The sequence below is a fragment of the Tigriopus californicus genome, chromosome 5 (assembly GCF_007210705.1).
Source record: "Tigriopus californicus strain San Diego chromosome 5, Tcal_SD_v2.1, whole genome shotgun sequence".
In the NCBI taxonomy this organism is placed as follows: domain Eukaryota; kingdom Metazoa; phylum Arthropoda; class Copepoda; order Harpacticoida; family Harpacticidae; genus Tigriopus; species Tigriopus californicus.
The window spans coordinates 15,025,509-15,043,685 of NC_081444.1; the positions used below are offsets into that span (position 1 = coordinate 15,025,509).

The 18,177-nt window shown below is 41.5% G+C and overlaps 2 protein-coding genes across 2 annotated transcripts; one reads left to right on the top strand and one right to left on the bottom strand.

Annotated features, from left to right (window-relative positions):
* Window positions 1-1,522: 1,522 nt before the first annotated feature.
* LOC131881429 (uncharacterized) lies at window positions 1,523-10,788 on the top strand (the record flags this gene model as incomplete). Its single annotated transcript, XM_059228283.1, is given in 9 exon segments — window positions 1,523-2,862; window positions 5,841-6,108; window positions 6,234-6,439; window positions 9,092-9,349; window positions 9,410-9,520; window positions 9,583-9,733; window positions 9,798-9,933; window positions 10,000-10,208; window positions 10,414-10,788. Coding segments are annotated over 9 exon segments (2,517 nt in total). The 3' UTR covers window positions 10,584-10,788.
* A 2,911-nt stretch (window positions 10,789-13,699) lies between these two features.
* LOC131880735 (uncharacterized) lies at window positions 13,700-15,927 on the bottom strand. Its single transcript, XM_059227427.1, has one exon. It carries the CDS (start codon window positions 15,601-15,603, stop codon window positions 13,819-13,821), a length of 1,785 nt encoding a protein of 594 aa, XP_059083410.1. The 5' UTR covers window positions 15,604-15,927; the 3' UTR covers window positions 13,700-13,818.
* Between the last annotated feature and the right edge of the window lie 2,250 nt (window positions 15,928-18,177).

Here is an 18,177-nt window from a genome sequence, read left to right on the forward strand (position 1 = left end):
ATTGTCCTGCCCAGTTGATATGATCAAGCTTTGTTTCTTTGGCCAATGACTGGCTTAAGGTGTTCCAGTTTTTCCTCTTGTCGCCTGGCTAGTCAGCAAGTTCTCCTACCTCTCACAGTCACACTATAGGAATGTTTATTGACCAAACAGTCTCTGAACCAGTCTCAAAAGGGAGCCTTTCATACCAAAGTCTGTTAGACCTTTCCCTCCTCCGTCCTTAATCCTAATTGTTCCCTCGACGACAGTAGCTGCCCGGTGATTTCTAAATCCCAGTTTGTTGTAGATCCACATGTTAGAAATGATGCCTCCACACTGCTTTATTGGGTCTAGATAATGATTTTAGCAGACAAAGAAAGACTCAGAGACATCCTGGTACCCGCATCCAAGTCAGACACTTTATTTGTCTCTCTAATGACATGGGGATCTTAGCAATCACGCCAAACTGCTGGTTCAAGGCATCTCGAGCACGACGTATTCAAATCGAGAAATGATTCTGAGAATTTCTTCCCTCTTCAATACCAAGGTCAGGAGGATTTGGAGGCGCATTGCCAAGCGAACAATCGGCCTTCCCCTCATCCTTGAGAGGAGTTCATACCTGGGATCTGACAGTGGTTGTCTTTCCCCCTCTCCCTGGTGACTCTCTCCTTTGCTCCAATTTCTCCATAGCTTCTCTACTCACCAAAGGCCGAAGAGAGAGAGAGAGAGAGAAGAATGAGAGATAGAGGAAGAGGCTTGGAATAATGTTTAAGTGGCACACATATCTGACCAACCATGTGAGAGCATGACATGAATTCGTGTTCTATCCCGGTGCTGTTAGCTTTGCTAATCCATGGTGGAGTTGGAACAACCAGTAAATAGGCGATAACTTTTTGAACAGCCTGTACTAGTGTATACTGCATGTACTTGAGCAGTGGCTCGGCGTTCGGTTCTCTTCAGTGTGCTTCCTTTTACTTCAGTTAAGGCAGGTAAGGAAGAAGGAACGGTTCCAAAAAAGCGAGCGGGGTTGAAGGACCACCTCATTGACAATTGCCTCGGAGCCTTGGAGTAAGAGTGCGAGAGCCAGTGTCAGGGAGCATACACCCGATGGGCCGGAGAGAAAAATGTGTTTGATCAATCGTTTGAAGGTTCTTTATCCTCATGTCTTCATGTCTCCTTGAGGTTTCCCCCCTGACTTGGCCGAGGACCGGTGGTCGGTGGTTCCTCCGCCCCGCGTTATTCCTGATCGCGGTCTTGGAGTTAGTGAAGCGCGGTTTTCGGGTGACTTGCCTCCTTCTCTTGACTAACTGGCTGACTGACTGACTTCCAACTTCCAAGGGGAACAAGGAACTAAAAACCTACAATTACCACACAGCGTACCCTGCTACAGTCAACCACTCTCTCCCTCCCTTTTCGTAGTGGCACACGGGTGGTGGTGGTAGTACACTATGTACTTGTCTGGCCAATTGATAAAGGGAAACTTGGCCACACAGTGCTTGTGTTCCAAGTGCCAAGACAATCAGGTGCTGGTTGGTTGTTGTTCCGTCCTTCCTTCCTTCTTTCCTTCCTTCTTTGAAGGGGCCCAGGATCCAAACGAACGCATTGCGAGCTAGGTGAAGAGGATTCCAAATGGAATGTGCATTGGGCTCCCAAGGGGGTTTGGCTTGGACCATTCGGTGATTGATCACACCTTAACACTTGGAAAACCAAGTCGAGAGAAAAGATCGTAACAACAGAAAGTGACACTGGTGTACTGTGGCAAATGGAACAACGAGCCATTTGAACTGCTGGTTTCTCTTAATGTCATGCATGCAGTCATGGATTTGAGGCCATAATTTCACTTCCACGGAATCACTTCTCCGGCTCCTGTCCGGCATCATGCCGTCATCCGGAGGAGCCAATGCCGACTGTCTGGAACTGTACAAGGAGTCAAAGAAGTTTCTCGTTCAAGTGCAGAAGACCGTCTCCAAACTCGAGTCCGGATTACTCGACCTCATCAATACAAAAAGCCGCCAGGAGGCACTTTTGTCGCCCACCAATGTAGGCAAGCTCAAGGCTCTCCATGACATTGAGCCTTTCATGGAGAGTGTCCAGGGCTCCTTGAGCAAGATCAATGATCTCGAATTGAGCTTCTTTGACATCGCGCGGGATGAGAAGTCCTGCCGGAAGACCTACTTCTTTCGTGTGAGATACATCGTGACTAGCCTGGAGCGACAAAAACTGACGCTTCTGTATCTCCTCCAGCAATACGTGCTCTCTATGCTGAATCTGGTGTCAGCTCGACAAGTCGACATGGCCCAAGCGGGTTCGGATTGGCTCTACGTCCTTCAAAGTGCCGACAACTTCAATAAGTTGTTAGTCGATAACGGAATGGACTTTGGTGAATCCCCCTTGAAGAACACCCTGATTCACTCCCATTTCAATAAAGATGCTCACATCCATGAGAACTTCTTCCCCTCGTATCCAATGCACTTGAAGCAGTTCACCACGAGCAAAATCCTGCAAACAGTGGCCTCCCAAAGGTCTTGGTTTGCGGCCACGGAAGTGACGCGAAGCATTGTGATGGGTTTGGACAAACGTCAACTGGAAATGGCCTCTAATGATGTGAGCTGGTTGAACGTGCCTCAGCAATCTTCGACGACGGAAAAGGCGGATCCGAGCTTAGATATCCCACCCGTTCTACAGATGGCCGTGCATGGGGCCAAGAATAAGGATGGAAATGGGAACAAGCGGAAAAATCGGAATAATAATCTCCTCAATGGGGACTCACCCACCTCAGATTATCATAGCCAAAACGGTGGTCATCAAAACCACTTTCAAATCATTGAAGACTTTGTGTCGCACGAGGAGAACTTCCTCGGCCACTTCTTTCAAACTTTAGCCCAGGTAAGAAATGGACCAGTTCCGTGTTTAGAAACATTTTAAGCTCTCAGTGGTCACGTTTTTTGTGCAAGTTCACTTTGAAGCGGTCAAAATTACTGCAAGCCATAAAGTGTTTTCCTTTGGCTTAAGGATAGAAGAAAATGTAGAAAATTAGCAAAGTTTTCCAATTTAAAAGGTCTGGGGAAGTACGGGCTTACTGATTGATGACTGATGAGTGATTTGCCCAAATTACCAGACATTCATATTGACGGAACTTGTTACTATGCTGTCGATCTTGGCTTTGATTCAGTAACTTCCATTTCAAAAATTTACCGGTCTACGTTCAGCTTTTATAAAAGATCACGACGAACTTCCTGATCCCCTGGCCCCTTTTTTGCTGACTGACGAAAACAAAGTTACTTTCGCCCAATGATTTTGAAGTATTATCTAACTACAACTGGTTAGATCTTAAATCTTAATCATAAATCATAATCAAAAAGTCATAAATCTTCCACAAGGTCATCTTGAAAAATGTTTTGAGACATTTTGTCTAGCCTTCACTTATTTTCCAAGACTGCGGAAGCCCTTATATCATATTTTAGCTCTTCTTTAAGACAGAAAAAGAGTGACAGCCAATTAGCAACAACCATAGCCAATTACAATGATTTACTGGCCAGATTCCGTCGCATTGTTTTTGAAACATGGGTGCCTAAAACAAAAAGGATTATTTCCGCCTTGGCAAAATGACCATATCGCTCATTAGTCCTTCAATAAGGCAAGTAGTACTTTTAACCACCTTTGATAGGTCAATCGTTATTTCTTTTCGTAAAAGCCAACACGGGGATGGCTTGCCATATCTGAACATTTGGGCAATAGGACCAATTAGAGTAAGATATCAGTTCCCAGGTTGAAGCATTGAAGGGTCCAATTGATGTTTGTGTGCATCCATTATTCAATCAACCATTGCCAAATTCAACTCTTTAGTTAGTCCAAGGAGATAGATCTGTTTTCCTCCTATCCCAAAGTATTGAGAATAACCTAAACATAATTCTGAAGCGTCAATTCATGAAGCCGATTTCGTATCAAAAGTAGATAAAATGTTTCACTTTGCTTATCAAAGGAGCCTTTTAAGAAACTACCTTGTTAGTGTCCTTCATTTTGAACCAGAGGCAGAGGCATAGAGTTTCGTCACAGGATCGTCCTATTATTTCGGGGTAAGGCATCCAGAAAATTTTGACCGAAAATTGGGGTAGGGATCAAAACTGTTTGCAGAAGATCGCTTAGGATTCAAACGGTAGAACACAGTTTTAGTCGCATTGCCCTTACATGAGCATGCAAACTCGAGTAATAATAAACCATGGGAAAGCTAGCAACTGAATTGCAACACATAATGAATTGGAACTTTGAGGTCTGAGGAGTCACTTCAGAGGCTACAACCCCCATCTGTTCAAAAAAATGACATAATTCGGAGTCAGGTTTAGAAAAAATAGGTGTACGTTTTATTGCAATTTTCGTTGTTCATTGTCTTGTTGGATATTTCCTTACTTTTTTGTACGTTATTATGAGTATCTACATAGAATACCGAAGTCCATGACCTTATTAAGACAAGAATGAAGAGGAAAAAGCAGGAAAATGGAACACTGTGGTCTAACTTGATCAGTAATCACGCACCGACGTTTATTCATTCACAAAACTTTTCGAGCTCCAAATTTCCTGGGCCTGACACTTTGTCAAAACCAAGGACTTAACCGTTAATTTTGGAAGCTTATTCAAAAAGGAACAATAAGGCTCAACTGATATAGTAGACGCCAGAGGGTTCATTTTTGTTCTTCATTGTGTTTTGGATTATTCTTGTGGATGAAAAAGATGATAGCAAGTATAGTACAAGATTTTTTCTAGTTGAAATTGCCATCCCAGCGATTCTTCCAAGAGAATGACTTAAAACCATTGAATCATGAAATGACCAAACTTGGGAGCAACATTGATATTCATATTTCCTCTTATTTTACATCGATATACAATAAATAACTTTTGTCTCGTGTACTTTTGATAATTGATGGATTGTCAAAATAGACACAATATCCGGATTTTGACACCAAAACTTAACCAGCAATAGTTATATATTGAGCACAGTTTTTTTTTTGATTGGCTGGTGGGAGAAATAGTTAGAGGTCACTTCGTCGTCCGATTTTTTCCTACAGTGAGTTTCATTTCCAGGAATCAGATTGGTTTTTCTGTCTCTAGGTGCGGATTTAGCCTCAAGTTTCCTCGAGAAGGGTCGGGGAGGAGAATCGAACCTGGGACCTCTTTCGTACTAGGAAACTGCGATAAACACAATCTAGCCATTGAGTTCAAACAAATGCATGAAATATAAGTTGTTTACCATTAGAGTCTTGGACTAAGCTTAGCAAATTTTGTTGCCGAGGACAAGCAGTTCGAACAAAAGAGTGAGAAGAAGAGCGAATAAATGGACAACGAGCTATGGAGGCAGAAAATGCAATCGAAAGCCAAAGAGAAACAAGGAAGACGTAGCGAACACAAATGCAATAACAAATGACTTTTCCCTTTTGTCCCCTTTAATAGCGCCGGTTTTCATTGCAACAACATTACTGCCTCTTTTTGACAAAAAGCGACATCATCTCAACTTTTCATATTAGTTGCTCTGGCCGTGTGTTCCACAGGGCCCTCGGGGCTTTTGTACGCTTTATTAATGAAGCTGTCCAGTACAAAATTCCCAATCGTAGCCTGACTGACACCGATTGGGCCAAGAACGTAAAGATAGATTAATTTATACTTGAATGAGCTGATGTTTAGTTTGAAAGAGATCCTGTTCGTTTCCTGCAACATTAAAATATGCCGGTCTCACTTGAAATGTTTCAAGGTTTTAAGTCAGGAATCATACTCATATGTAATTAAGTGAAACAAAGCTTTGGCAACAAATGCTAATCTTGCTTTTGGTTAGTAGGTCATTTCTAATTTAACCCAACTGAGTTGTGTTCTAGGTTCCTGGCCTGCTAGGGAAAAATGTGCTCAAATTTGCCAAAGCGGGTGAGGGAATCATGGGTGAGCGCATCCATCGGACTGCGCGAGTGAAAATGTCAGAATACTATCACGACCTTCTGTGGACCTCAGTTGGGTCCCTGGCTGAAAAGATTCTCCTGTGGTCGGACATTCAAGATATCATCTACGTTCCATTTGGTCTCCAGGATGTCAGAATCTGTCTTGGTCTTTCCAATCTTCTCCAGGATAACCTCTACGCCAAATTTGGAGGTAAAACAAATAAAGAGGCATTGATAGTTTACATTGCATACCAAAAAACAAATAAAGGAGATTAGGGGCTTTAAAAATTGGCTCTAACCTCTACTTTTGAATGTGTGCTATTCCTGCATTTCTAGATGGTTATCCACCCATTGTCTTCCCTTGCATTCACCTTCTGGTAGAGAGCCTTAACCTTCATTGTATATCCGCCTCTTGGGACATGCAATTTATGGGTTGTCTATCGGAGTCCTCCAGAAGCAAGACTGTGGCCTTGACCGTTCCTACGACAAGAAGTGGAACCCTGGTTTCCAAAACTGGGAAACTCTTCTACGATACACTGAAGGTAAGAACCACAAAAAGCTCCATCCAACTTGCTAAAATGCCAATGACTGAATTTACCATAGAAAATGCAAGACGGTTGACTTTCATTTGAAAATACCGTACTTTCATGATCATAGCTTGGTTAGTTACCAAGCAAGCCATTGACTGATGATGATAATGTTCTTTTTTTGTTGTTGTTGTTGATTGGGCTCGATGAAATAGATATTTTCGAGTAGCTCTTAAGCGATTTAACTAAGCTATTGAGACGTACGAAGACTCATTGACGAGGATTATTCTGGTAACTATTGGATGCGATTGAAGTGATTTCTGGAAAAACCTTCATCCCACGCATGGCTTGTATTTGATACAACAACCATTCAATCCATGCGGAAGGGACAGGTCTGTTTGAATGATTTTTTTTCGTGTGTTCTTCAAATGCTCAAAAACATACCTCATTATCTTATTTTGAATGTTATTCCTAAAGGATTATTCAATTTAACTCTGTAAATTTGATCGACAGATTGACAATATCTTACTTGAAAGGCCGTTGCCTAAAAAAATTCAAAGATGAAATACCTAAACATATTTTGGCGTTTGTCTACCTTGGCTCTTGTCAAAGATTTAAAAGAAGTGATTAAGTCACAAATTCTGCCAAAAAAGACGATGAAGACGTCATGAATTATAGCTGTTTTTACTCCAAGTCTGGCCTCCTTGAGCAAAACTAAGGCGAACCTAGTGTTAAACCTAGTGAGTTAAAACAAATCGACAATAACATTTGTTCGTTTCAACTATTTGGAAAAGGCTGAAATGCGTTGATATGTTAGTCTTTGGTTGAAAATTATACACAAAACATGTAATTAAGTCTTTTCATGTTCCTTTTTGTTGCACTTAAATACACTTACCTGTTGTTAATAACAAAGGTTTTTTTGCCATTAATAAATATACTTCATGGTTCAAAGTATCTTTTTTGTCATTGTTAAGGGCCCTAAAAAGTTTCTTCCAAGCCTTTGAATGGTGTTCGTTATTGCACAAAATTGCCAGATGCAAAATTTTAACGCACCCATCTTGAGGACATGCTCAGATATCATTTATCTTCAAATTCGAATGCTTCCAGAAAAAAAGTTTGCACGACAAAGAATTAGATTCATTTGATTTTGTAAACTTTTTTGAGGATTGGTCATAAAGAACAACTTTAACTCTACTTTTTTTCGAGCAATGAATAGAAAATTTCATGGCCTAGAGAATTTTAAAAGCCATGATATTCAAAAAGGTCATAGTTAGTTGGTACTTGAATACAAATTAGGATGTGTAGCGAGATGCTAATTCGAGCTACTGCGTTAGCTCCACTCGCGTATAAATACCGTTGTATGTGAAATACAAAACCAGTACGATGTGAACAACTCTACTCACTCCACCTTGAGTGGCCTTGCGGCTCTCATTGTGTTACAGATGTCATATGTTGACCCGCTAATTAGTTATCCGGAACTCTATATACGCTAGTACTTAACAAATCATACCAGATATTTCATACAGAGTTCCTCGTCATGGGGTTTCGCTTTTTAGGTCTGAAGATTTTTCATCTGAGTTGAGATTCCATAAATCATTCGAACCAAAGCTGTTCCTTATGATTTCGGGAGCCAGAAATATACCAAGATGAGTTTGGGTATTTCTTTCCAAAGAATTATGAATATGCCGAATGAGTTCCTGATAAAAAAAGCAAGAAATGTGAAAATTTTATTTGAAACCTCTGACCAGTATTATACAGAATACTTGTTTGCTAGATGGGGTCCCCGTAAGAGATTTGATAAATCATTGCTTAGCCAATTTAGTTTCGACATTTCAAATGCAAATTTTGCATACATTTTGATCCTCCATTCTTAGCAACCTTTATGTAAATTCATTAGTTGGATCTGGATTTATACTACTCTTCATGACTTGACCTTATTTTTTTCAATATGACTCATTTAAGTAACAGCTGTCTGATGATGCCACCACAAATTTTGGGAGGTCACCGGGGTACTTTTCAATACAATAGAGATTTTAAAAAACGAAAAACAGTGCGCAATATTAGACAAAACACTTTTCTGGGGTGTCAAAAAGTCTTCTGAAAAAGTAGAATATTCAAACGTAGGAAAATGAAGCCCAAACATAGCTTTTTTCGGCTAAAAAATATATTTTAGGCATGTTAATAAGTAAAACTGTGACAGGGTACTTGATTTTAATGCTACATGAGCCATTCCTTTAATGAATCAGAACTCAATTTAAGCCCTTGGCCAAGAACTATTAAGCCTCAAAGGTACGAGTGACGTCTCAAAATTTGATGGTGATGTGATCTTCCTTTTCGGCTTCCATGTCCCAATATTGTTCACATACTTGTCAAAGGGAAAAAAAAATTCCAAATTGGCTGGTAAGTGAATTCTGATTCTTAATCATATTTGAAAACCGAGTGGTTTTGATAAAATGCATTGAAAACCAATGTAATTCTAATCAGTCACGTTTAAAAGACTCTCTAATATAAGCTTGCGAACAATGGATGTCAAGCTAAATATAAAATATAATTGCAATCAACTACATTTCGAAGCTGATTTGCACAAGTCTACGAGCAATGGATCAAGAGCTTCCTAACTGTAATTATTATTTTAAGTTGCCGCGATAAGAATCTTTTTCTTTTCAGTCAATTGTTCGCTTGAACAACCGAACGCACCCTGACATGATTCGAGACTTTGTGGAACATGGTTCATTCGATCCCGAGGAATTCCCGTTCCAAGAAGAGATTAGCGTGTTGAGGAGGCTTTCGGCCACCCTATTTTGTTTGCGGAATTGGGCCAATTCTCGGGCACACTCCACTCTTCACACTTGGCAGGTCCAGGATTTCCTTTTGATCACCCAATGTGATTTACTGAACATGGAAGACTGCTTTGGGATTCTTCAGGTAATTATTCGAGTACATCGCTTGAACAGAAACCTAGGAACATAGCCTATTTTGTTACAGATGGAATCGCATGAGAGAAATGCCCACACGAGGTCGATCAACATCCAGCTCTTTACCCACGTTCAAAAACTTGTTTGCGATGAGATCCACGAGTGCCAAAGCTCTATTCGAGTAACGAGGACATGTAAGTTAGATGTTTGCGAACGGGTTTTATGTATTATTCTATCTCTTAGGCACTTCCAAAGGAGAATCAAGGAAGGTTGTCTGAAGTGTGCAGGACATACTCATTGGCCACCCTGCAAAATATTTTCCCTTCGGAGAGACATTGGCGACAAACTGGACCCTTGGCCAACAAGTCTTCCAACTATGTCAATAATTTCATTGGTATGAGCTTAATGTTAGCTTAGTGTTTTCTTTTTAAACACTCATACCATCAATTCCATTTCAGAACGCGTTCTATCACCAGTCTTTAAATCCTTAGAGTTTATGAAAATTGAGATCCAGCAAACGATTGCTCGACTCACGGTGAAATCCTTTTGCGAAGCTTGGCTAGAACACATCAAATCCAGTCGAATCAAGTTTAGGTGGATTTCAAAATTAGTGCCTGATTTATAGACATGATCACTAAACTTCACGTTGTTCGGTTTCAGTGATTGCGGAGCACATCAAATAAGTCTCGACTTTCAAGGCCTGAGAACTTGGATTGTGGCCAATCCTTACCTGAAAGAGGATTCTCGGCGATATGTGCTTCTCCTCGATTCCATCCGACAATGTGAAGGCGTGGCGAAACTCCTCCAATCGAAACCAGGAGAAGTTGTTGATGTTAAATCGACCAAGAATAGAGTGACTCCCATATCTGGTAAGAATTTATCAAGCTCTACAAAATTCAACTTTGATCTCCCCTCAATCTGAGCTTCTCTCAAAAGTGAGAAGGATGTTTGAAAAAGTATTCAAGTTCAAATGGAAGCCTCCGTTTACTGGTTGCTATAAAAGAATGCGGATAAAAAAGCGAATTGCTATTCCAAATCCTTTCTTTGACCTGATGTTTTTTTTTTGCATGGCAGAAAACGGAACGGTAAACAACAATCATCACGCCAACCACACTCAAAGGCAGTTATCTCCGGTGAACCAAATCCTCGATTCAATCCCAGCAGAGCTCTATGTTCCTAATCAGCAACAATGGGTGAAGCTCAAAACCGGAACGAAACTTTCTCTTCCATTCTGTTGTCGATAGATATCTTGCTTCATTTCTTTTATCATTCGACAATATAGCAAATTATTGCTATCCTGGTGAAAGCAAGCTTTCGCTTATCCAGTACCTGAGGAATATATGCTCAAGAATATATGTGCAATGGGTATAGAAAATATTTGCTTATTTGCTATTGTCAGTTCTTGAACAAATCATTCCTGAAATAAAATCAATCAATAGTATCCTTCACTTCGCCCCTAATACCATATGGATCGTGATGGAATCACAATTCGAAAATAATTGTAAGGAACTGCATTTCAAAATCGTATCATACAAATTGCAATTAATCACATCTGAAACCAATGCCAGTGTAATTATTAGCATTTAAAAGAAAGAGAGAGAATCAAATACGTTCGCTGACAGTGAACAGTCGTATCAAAAAATGCTCTTGAAAGAGTTGGAATTCTTATTTCGAGTTGATAGCTCATCCGCGGGAAGTTAACCTCGCGACAATGGTGATTAGTCTAATCTGAAACCAATGCCAGTGTAATTATTAGCATTTAAAAGAAAGAGAGAGAATCAAATACGTTCGCTGACAGTGAACAGTCGTATCAAAAAATGCTCTTGAAAGAGTTGGAATTCTTATTTCGAGTTGATAGCTCATCCGCGGGAAGTTAACCTCGCGACAATGGTGATTAGTCTATACCTCGGTAAAATAACTTGTCGAGTTGTCGAGCAGCAAAGCTAGACATTACAAGTTAACTTGAATAGTTACTACTGTAAGAGAAACTAGCTCTGAAAACCATCTGAAATTTACCCTCAACGGTGAAACTAGTCATTTTTCCGACCTTCAGTGCATTACAATGGCCCCTCATGATAGGGGTAAACTGCGGCAAGCCTGCTCATGCTCGCCCCACATCACTTCCTCCTACTCACCCGGCCAGCAAAGCTAGCCATCACATCATCCGTACCCGTATAAAGTTCCGATAGACATTCGCTGGATTCTTGGATGCGGTCGTCCCCTCTCCTCTCGTCTCACCCGTCTCATCATGTAAGTAAAATGGCCCTGAACGAAATGAAATTGCGCTCAATGGCCTTCGGGTCAACTCTTTACCTCCATTATCTTTTTTTTTATTTTTTTTGGTATGTTTTTTCACTGGCTTTTTTAAGCGCTACAGGGAATGTAATCTCCAGTATTTTTAAAATGAAAGGTTGTAATTCGTCTATTTATTACCTTTCAATTTGTATATAATATTTGATCCACCAACAAATTTGAGTTGGCAGACTTCTACGTATGATGATACTTGGAGCAGTTACCTATTCATAAACGAATTCAATGCCAAAACATGCTAATTGTGAGTCGAAAATGCTTGAGAAATTATACTGGTTTTAAGAAAGACAGTTGCCTCATTGTAGTAATTAGGAATTCTAGCTTCAAATCCAGTCTACATTTGGTATTGAGGTTTTGTCCAGGCAAGTATTTCAAGAATAAATATTTTGCACTTTATTAAAAGTATTTTAACTAGCAAAATTTAATCACTCAGTCACTGCATTACAGTAAGTGATGCATCAAAAACTGTGTAACAAACAATAAGGTTATTTCTTAGCTAATGATTTGTCCAGAAATCAACGTATGTAGAAGATAACATTACACGGGAAGCCCAGGCCATATCTTGCCAAAAAAGTAATGCCGAGACATATGAGGATACCTTTTGAAATCAGGACATTATGGGGCACAATTTCAATGTTGGTGACGAGTTCCGTGGCTGTTCATAAAAAAAAGTTAAAATTTGAATCGAAGTTTTTGAAAATTTTATTTAGCAAAGCCATGCCCGAATCTTAAACCTTAACAACTATTTCATTCTTGGTGGTCCAGGGCTTGTTTCCCGACCGGTCTAACATGGCCATCCAGCACTTACCCGCTCCAAATCATACTTTAATGTAAAATCAACAAAATCTACATTCAGAGTCGGTTTGTGTTGTAGGGGTCTCTAGGGGCTGGCACGGGGTGGAGTCACTTATATTAATCGGTGCTTGAATGTTTCAGGATACCAATGATGCCAATACAGAAATATCGGGATCCTTACGAAAAACCATTTTAAGACTCGTCTGCAAGTTTCCATTTAGTTCGATATAACCCCGTTTGCATTGGACTATATCAGAGTTCTCGAGTGCTGACTGATGTTTCAGTCATCAATAGACCTCTGTTTCGCCTCTGTGAGATTGAGCCGTGACGACCACACCATTGGGCCATTTGACTACTTCATGAGAATGAGGTCACTATTACGAACCTCTTCTACATGCTTGATCATTAGACCTCGATAAAAACAGCTACAAATTTCCATTTTTTTCTTCACTTTTTTAGCCATTTTTCCCTTTTTTCTTCTCAGTTTTCCTCATTTTAGGACATTGTTTGCTCTTTTTGTCATTTGGGTCCTTATCTGCTTCCTTTTTGACTTGTCTCTCATCCTTGTTTGGCACCTTTTTATTTACTTCTGTGCAGCATGGTCACATGAAGGAATAAATCCTCACCCTGAACCTTGTGGCAGTTTGTTTTGGTTTCGACTTTTACTGACCTTACTAACCGTTGCAAAAAATGTAATGCCCGACATAATCAAAATGAATTATTATGATTTGTCTAGCTGTTACCAATGAAACTTAAAACAATATTTGATCTAACAGCGGATTGAATACATCAAATTCATTTTGGGAAAGCCTACAAAAATCAGTTGAGCTACATTTACCGTCATGAGCTTGATCCGACCCAAAATTATTTGGTGAACAAAAGTACGCTCAGCACCATCAGCACCTCAGCACCAGAAGAAAGTCAATTGCTTACTATGACATTTGTATCAATTGAAAACTTGTCCTAATGTCAAACATTGCAGAAAAATATGTGAATTTCTAGTGATGACACCACGTGATAAGCCTTTCTATTTCAGTTCACTAGTTCTTTCCTAGTTCCCGTCAACCTGCTCGGTTCAGGGTGCCCATCTTCTGATCGTCGCCTTCATGTTTACGCCAAAATACACTTTTTCCCTGAAATGGCATTTTGATGAACTTTTTTTTCAATTACCCCCTAACACCCTTTATCGCCATCTACCATTCAGAATTCAACAAGAACTATGAGTTGTACACGATCGAATTGAAGGTAGCGCAAGTTCAAATTTCGACATTTATTCCTTGACATTCAAGATTCAGTGCAATCCTTGAAAGAAGTCCTCGAAGTAAGAAGCCCAAATTTGAGGGCCCTGGACAAGACATACAATTGAGGATACATTCAGTAACGTTTTCGCCCCCGGGGCTTGGAATAGCCGTCGCTTTTTCGGAATGATTTCTTCCCCAATCCTCGGCCTTGTTTTTTAAGGTGACTCAACTCAATCAGATCTGGATTCACTTTTTGGTCGGCTTCCTTGAGCACCTGGATGAGCTCGTCCACTTGGTTGATGTTGTCGGAGGTCACCAATGTGTATGACACACCACTTCGGTCTCTGCGGCCAGTCCGGCCAATTCTGTGCACATAATCCTCAATGGAGGTCGGAAGATCAAAGTTAAACACGCACTTGACATCATCCACATCCAAACCTCGAGCCGCCACATTGGTGGCGATCAAGGTGGAAATTCGCCCCGACCGAAAGTCTTGAATGGCTCGATCGCGATCCGACTGACTCTTATCGCCGTGAATGGCATGACTGCGAATCCTTTTGTTCTGAAGGATCCGTTGAAGCATATCGACGGCACGTTTGGTGTCTGCAAAGACCAGAATGCGGGCATGAGGATCGTGCTCACGAGCATTGGTCATGAAGTCTATAAAGCTGGGCATCTTGTCTTGACTCGTCACCACATCCACAATTTGGGTGATATTCTTATTCGCATGCAGTTGGGTCGACCCTATGTTGAGGTGAATGTGATCATCGCTCTGAAAGAAATCTGTGGCCAATTCCTGCACCCCTTGGGGCCACGTGGCGGACCACATGAGCATCTGACGTTCAGGTGGCACTTGATCTAGGATCTGGCGGATCTGCGGCTCAAAACCCATATCCAACATACGGTCAGCCTCATCCAATACCACATAAGAGGTGCGGGTTAGGTTGGTCTGATGGCTGGACAGGAAATCAAGAAGACGACCCGGCGTGGCCACGACCAAATGGCACCCGCGGTCTAAATCCCGCAACTGCCGGCTGCGCGAAGCACCGCCAAACAAACACGTGGTTTGCAATTGCAAGCCTTTGCAATAGGCGTGCGCCACTTGGCCTATTTGATTGACCAATTCCCGGGTAGGCGCCATAACTAAGGCAATGGGACCGTCTCGGGCGGCCAAGGGCGATTGATGCTGGATGTGCATGAGTGCGGGTAACAGGTAACCTAATGTTTTACCACTGCCCGTTTGGCCAATGGCTACCAGATCCTGGCCAGCCAAGGCAATTGGCCAACCCTGGGACTGAATGGGCATAGGTGTGCTAAAGTCTTGTCGCGATAAGACGTTCAAAATGCCGGGGGAAAAATTACCCTCATCAAATTGCAGGATGGGTTGAGGCACATGGCTTTGGCCTTGGACCACATGAATGTGATTCTCGCGCCGAAACGACTGGATTTCCTCCGCACTTCGATGGGTCACACTGGCAGCCGGTTGATAGAAATCGAAATTGGGCGGTGGGCGGGCCATATTCCGCCAATCGGGTTCAGTCATACTGTCGCTAAAGCCGCTATACTGGTCGTGCAGGGAGGAACGATCCGAAAATCGGTCGTGGTGCCGTCCATGTCTGTCTGGCTCAAAGTTCAAATCGTGGAATAATCGGTGCCTTCGCTGAGCCCGCTGAGCACCTTCTCCATGGCCCATGGACTCTGAACTGACCGACGGCGACTTCTTGACCGCTTGGGATAAGAAGCTCTGAACCCAATCTTTGTCGCTCAACTGACGTAACGGACTAGTTGAGATGCTGAAGAGGCGTGTGGGCGACCAGGAGGCGGGACAGGTGCAGGGTTGGAGTTCTCGGCCAATCAACTGTGACCACACTTGAGTCACACCCGGCCAGACCGGGCTCCGGGCTGTGAGTCGATGCATGGGGAGGGATGGGCGTGGCCTCTACCTCTCTAATGGATATTAAGGGGAGTGAGGTTTACTACTACTGGGGCGTGATCCTGGAGCTCACGTCTACTCCTCAATGAACAAATTGCCGTACCAAAACAATCGCTCTCCAAGTTCTCAGTGTTGTTGAATCGTGGAAGCCCCAATCAGGGTCATGGGCATAATTCAGAGCTCCCCCAAACTGTTTCATAGCAAGAAAAAAAAATCGTCGTCGAATTAAAGGCTAATCATGATTTAAGCTGATCATAAATGATAGCTATGGGTTTTGCAGGTAATGTTTTTTTGGGGGTTGGCACTAGAGTCGGAGGGTTATGCCTCGGCTGGGCGAGGAAACCGGCCATGAGCGTCAAAATCCGTCCCCGATTGGTTCTTCTATGGTTGGTGGATATGTTTGGCATCTAAAAGTTTGGGGGTTTTGAGCCCACGATACCTGAAGCGAAAATTGTTGCCTAGTTTGAGCTGCCCGAGGGACCGCTCGACTTTCATTAGATTACTTTGAGTTTGATGAAATTCGAGCTAAACCATCAGGCATAAACGGTTCTGAATTTGAATGGTGTTTAGTTTTTTTGGACACCATTTTTGCTTTTACGGACTTCGAAAGAGGCCATAAAATAAGGTGGTTCTTGGCCAGAAAGCGTTCAACTTGTGAAATATTTAACATTTGGTGACACTGCAACCCATGTGGTTTTATTTTGTTTTTCCATAGGGCTGCTGAAATTATTGCTACTTTTATAAACGGGAAGGTCAGAAACAAGAACCAAATAGTTACTCAAATCAAGCCATTAATATCTGGACTATGACTCCATGTGTTGTCGTTAAAAGTTGACTGTTGACCCTGGTTTTCTTCAGTTTGTAATACTCATGGCCAATGAGAAAAACAATGCAGATTCGCCAGGGTTTTCCAGCACGATATAGCTAATGCCTATTTTTTTAGTTTCTCATTCGGACGTTCAACATTATGATCTTTGTGAGAAGATGTTAGTTAACTAGGCCCTTGAAAGCATTAGCACATTTCTACTATAATGCAGTCCGATTTCGAGTCCTCAACTACGCATTACATAAGATATCCGCTTGGCTACACAAACATATCAAACACTACGAAGACTCAAGCATAAGTAATGATGAAGAGACTTTGCGTTTGGTTAGACTTCAGAACTTGAGCCAGTGGAAGGACTTACGAAACGTTTTGAGACGGCGTTGTCGCCGCCATTTGTTCTCAATATTAGAGATAACTTCAAGCACACAAACAGGCTGACATTTCGAGCCTTCTTTTTTTTCTTTTCTCAAGCCTTGTCTTTTCAAAATTACTTTTAATCATTGCAACGGTGCCACTCTCCTGTCAAACGATGAGAATCAGAGGCACATCATGTTGAAATTATCTTTAGTTTTTTTTTTTTTACTGCACTAGAAATTCATGTTTGCGTCAAACCTTTGATTCAAATGAATATTTCATGACACATTCACAAGTTGACGACTATGTGGGACCTAACCGTAAAGCTGTCATCTACAAAAATCCTTCATTTTGAGGTCATTTGCTACTTTTGAATTTTTGAGTAAATCATGATACATGGTGCAGATGGACAATGGTGATGGAATGGCTGGATTCCTCCCATTTGAAAGATGATGGGGACTGTAGAAGAGTAATTGACCTTTCATGACCTCAAGATTAGCTCAGTACAGGTGACTAAACATGTTGAATCTCATTCAAGGAAATAATGAGAAAAAAAATATCAATTTTCCACCTATGATTGAAAAAAGGACCGACAGAGCATAAAAAACAAGCGGCGGGACGTTATCATAGAGCTCTTTTTGAAGGTAAGATTTTAAGTGGTCAACACATTGGCCAGTCTATCTTGTTCTGCCGACTAAGGCCATTTGAAAACTAACTAATTGTTTTTCATTACTTATGCATCCCCATCCATTTCAGGTTCCCAACAATGTTGACTTGTATATTTGGGACTCAGTCATTGCATAGTTCACTAATCAAAGAATGATGATTATGTTAAACACATTTGGGAGAGAAAAAGAAGACCCAACAATTCCCTTCAGCCATAAGGCTGGTTTTCCAGTGTTACTATAGTCAAGGAGTACGGAAGTAGTGGAGAGGAAAGCTCTCTGAAACCTTGCTAGAAGACGTTTTAGTTTTACATTACCTCTTGATTGAGTACTTAAACATGAGGATGAAATTCATCAATGCATCAGATGCATCAGATCAGGAGGTAACGCATAGCTCTATCTACAAAGCCTTGCTAGAAGACGTTCGATCTTCGACCGAGCTTTCCACACCACTGCTGACGTACTCCATGATCTATTTTATCATTATCATAGAAGTCCATTAATCAATTAGCTTGAACGACTTGATCCGAGCTCACCCTATCCCTATTTATCCGCTCGATCTCTCTGAAAGGCCCAGGCTTCCTCGTCCTCGAGGGCCTGACACCAAGGTGACCAAGCCATCCCAACCCAAAACCCGCCTTTCACCCCTTATTCGTCTGTTCTCCCCTTACAATCCTAGCTCTTTTAGGATCAAAACCTCCACTTTCTAAATCA

Coding starts and splice junctions, on each gene's coding strand:
- LOC131880735 (XM_059227427.1), bottom strand. CDS start 15,603: ATGCATCGACTCACAGCCCGGAGCCCGGTCTGGCCGGGTGTGACTCAA.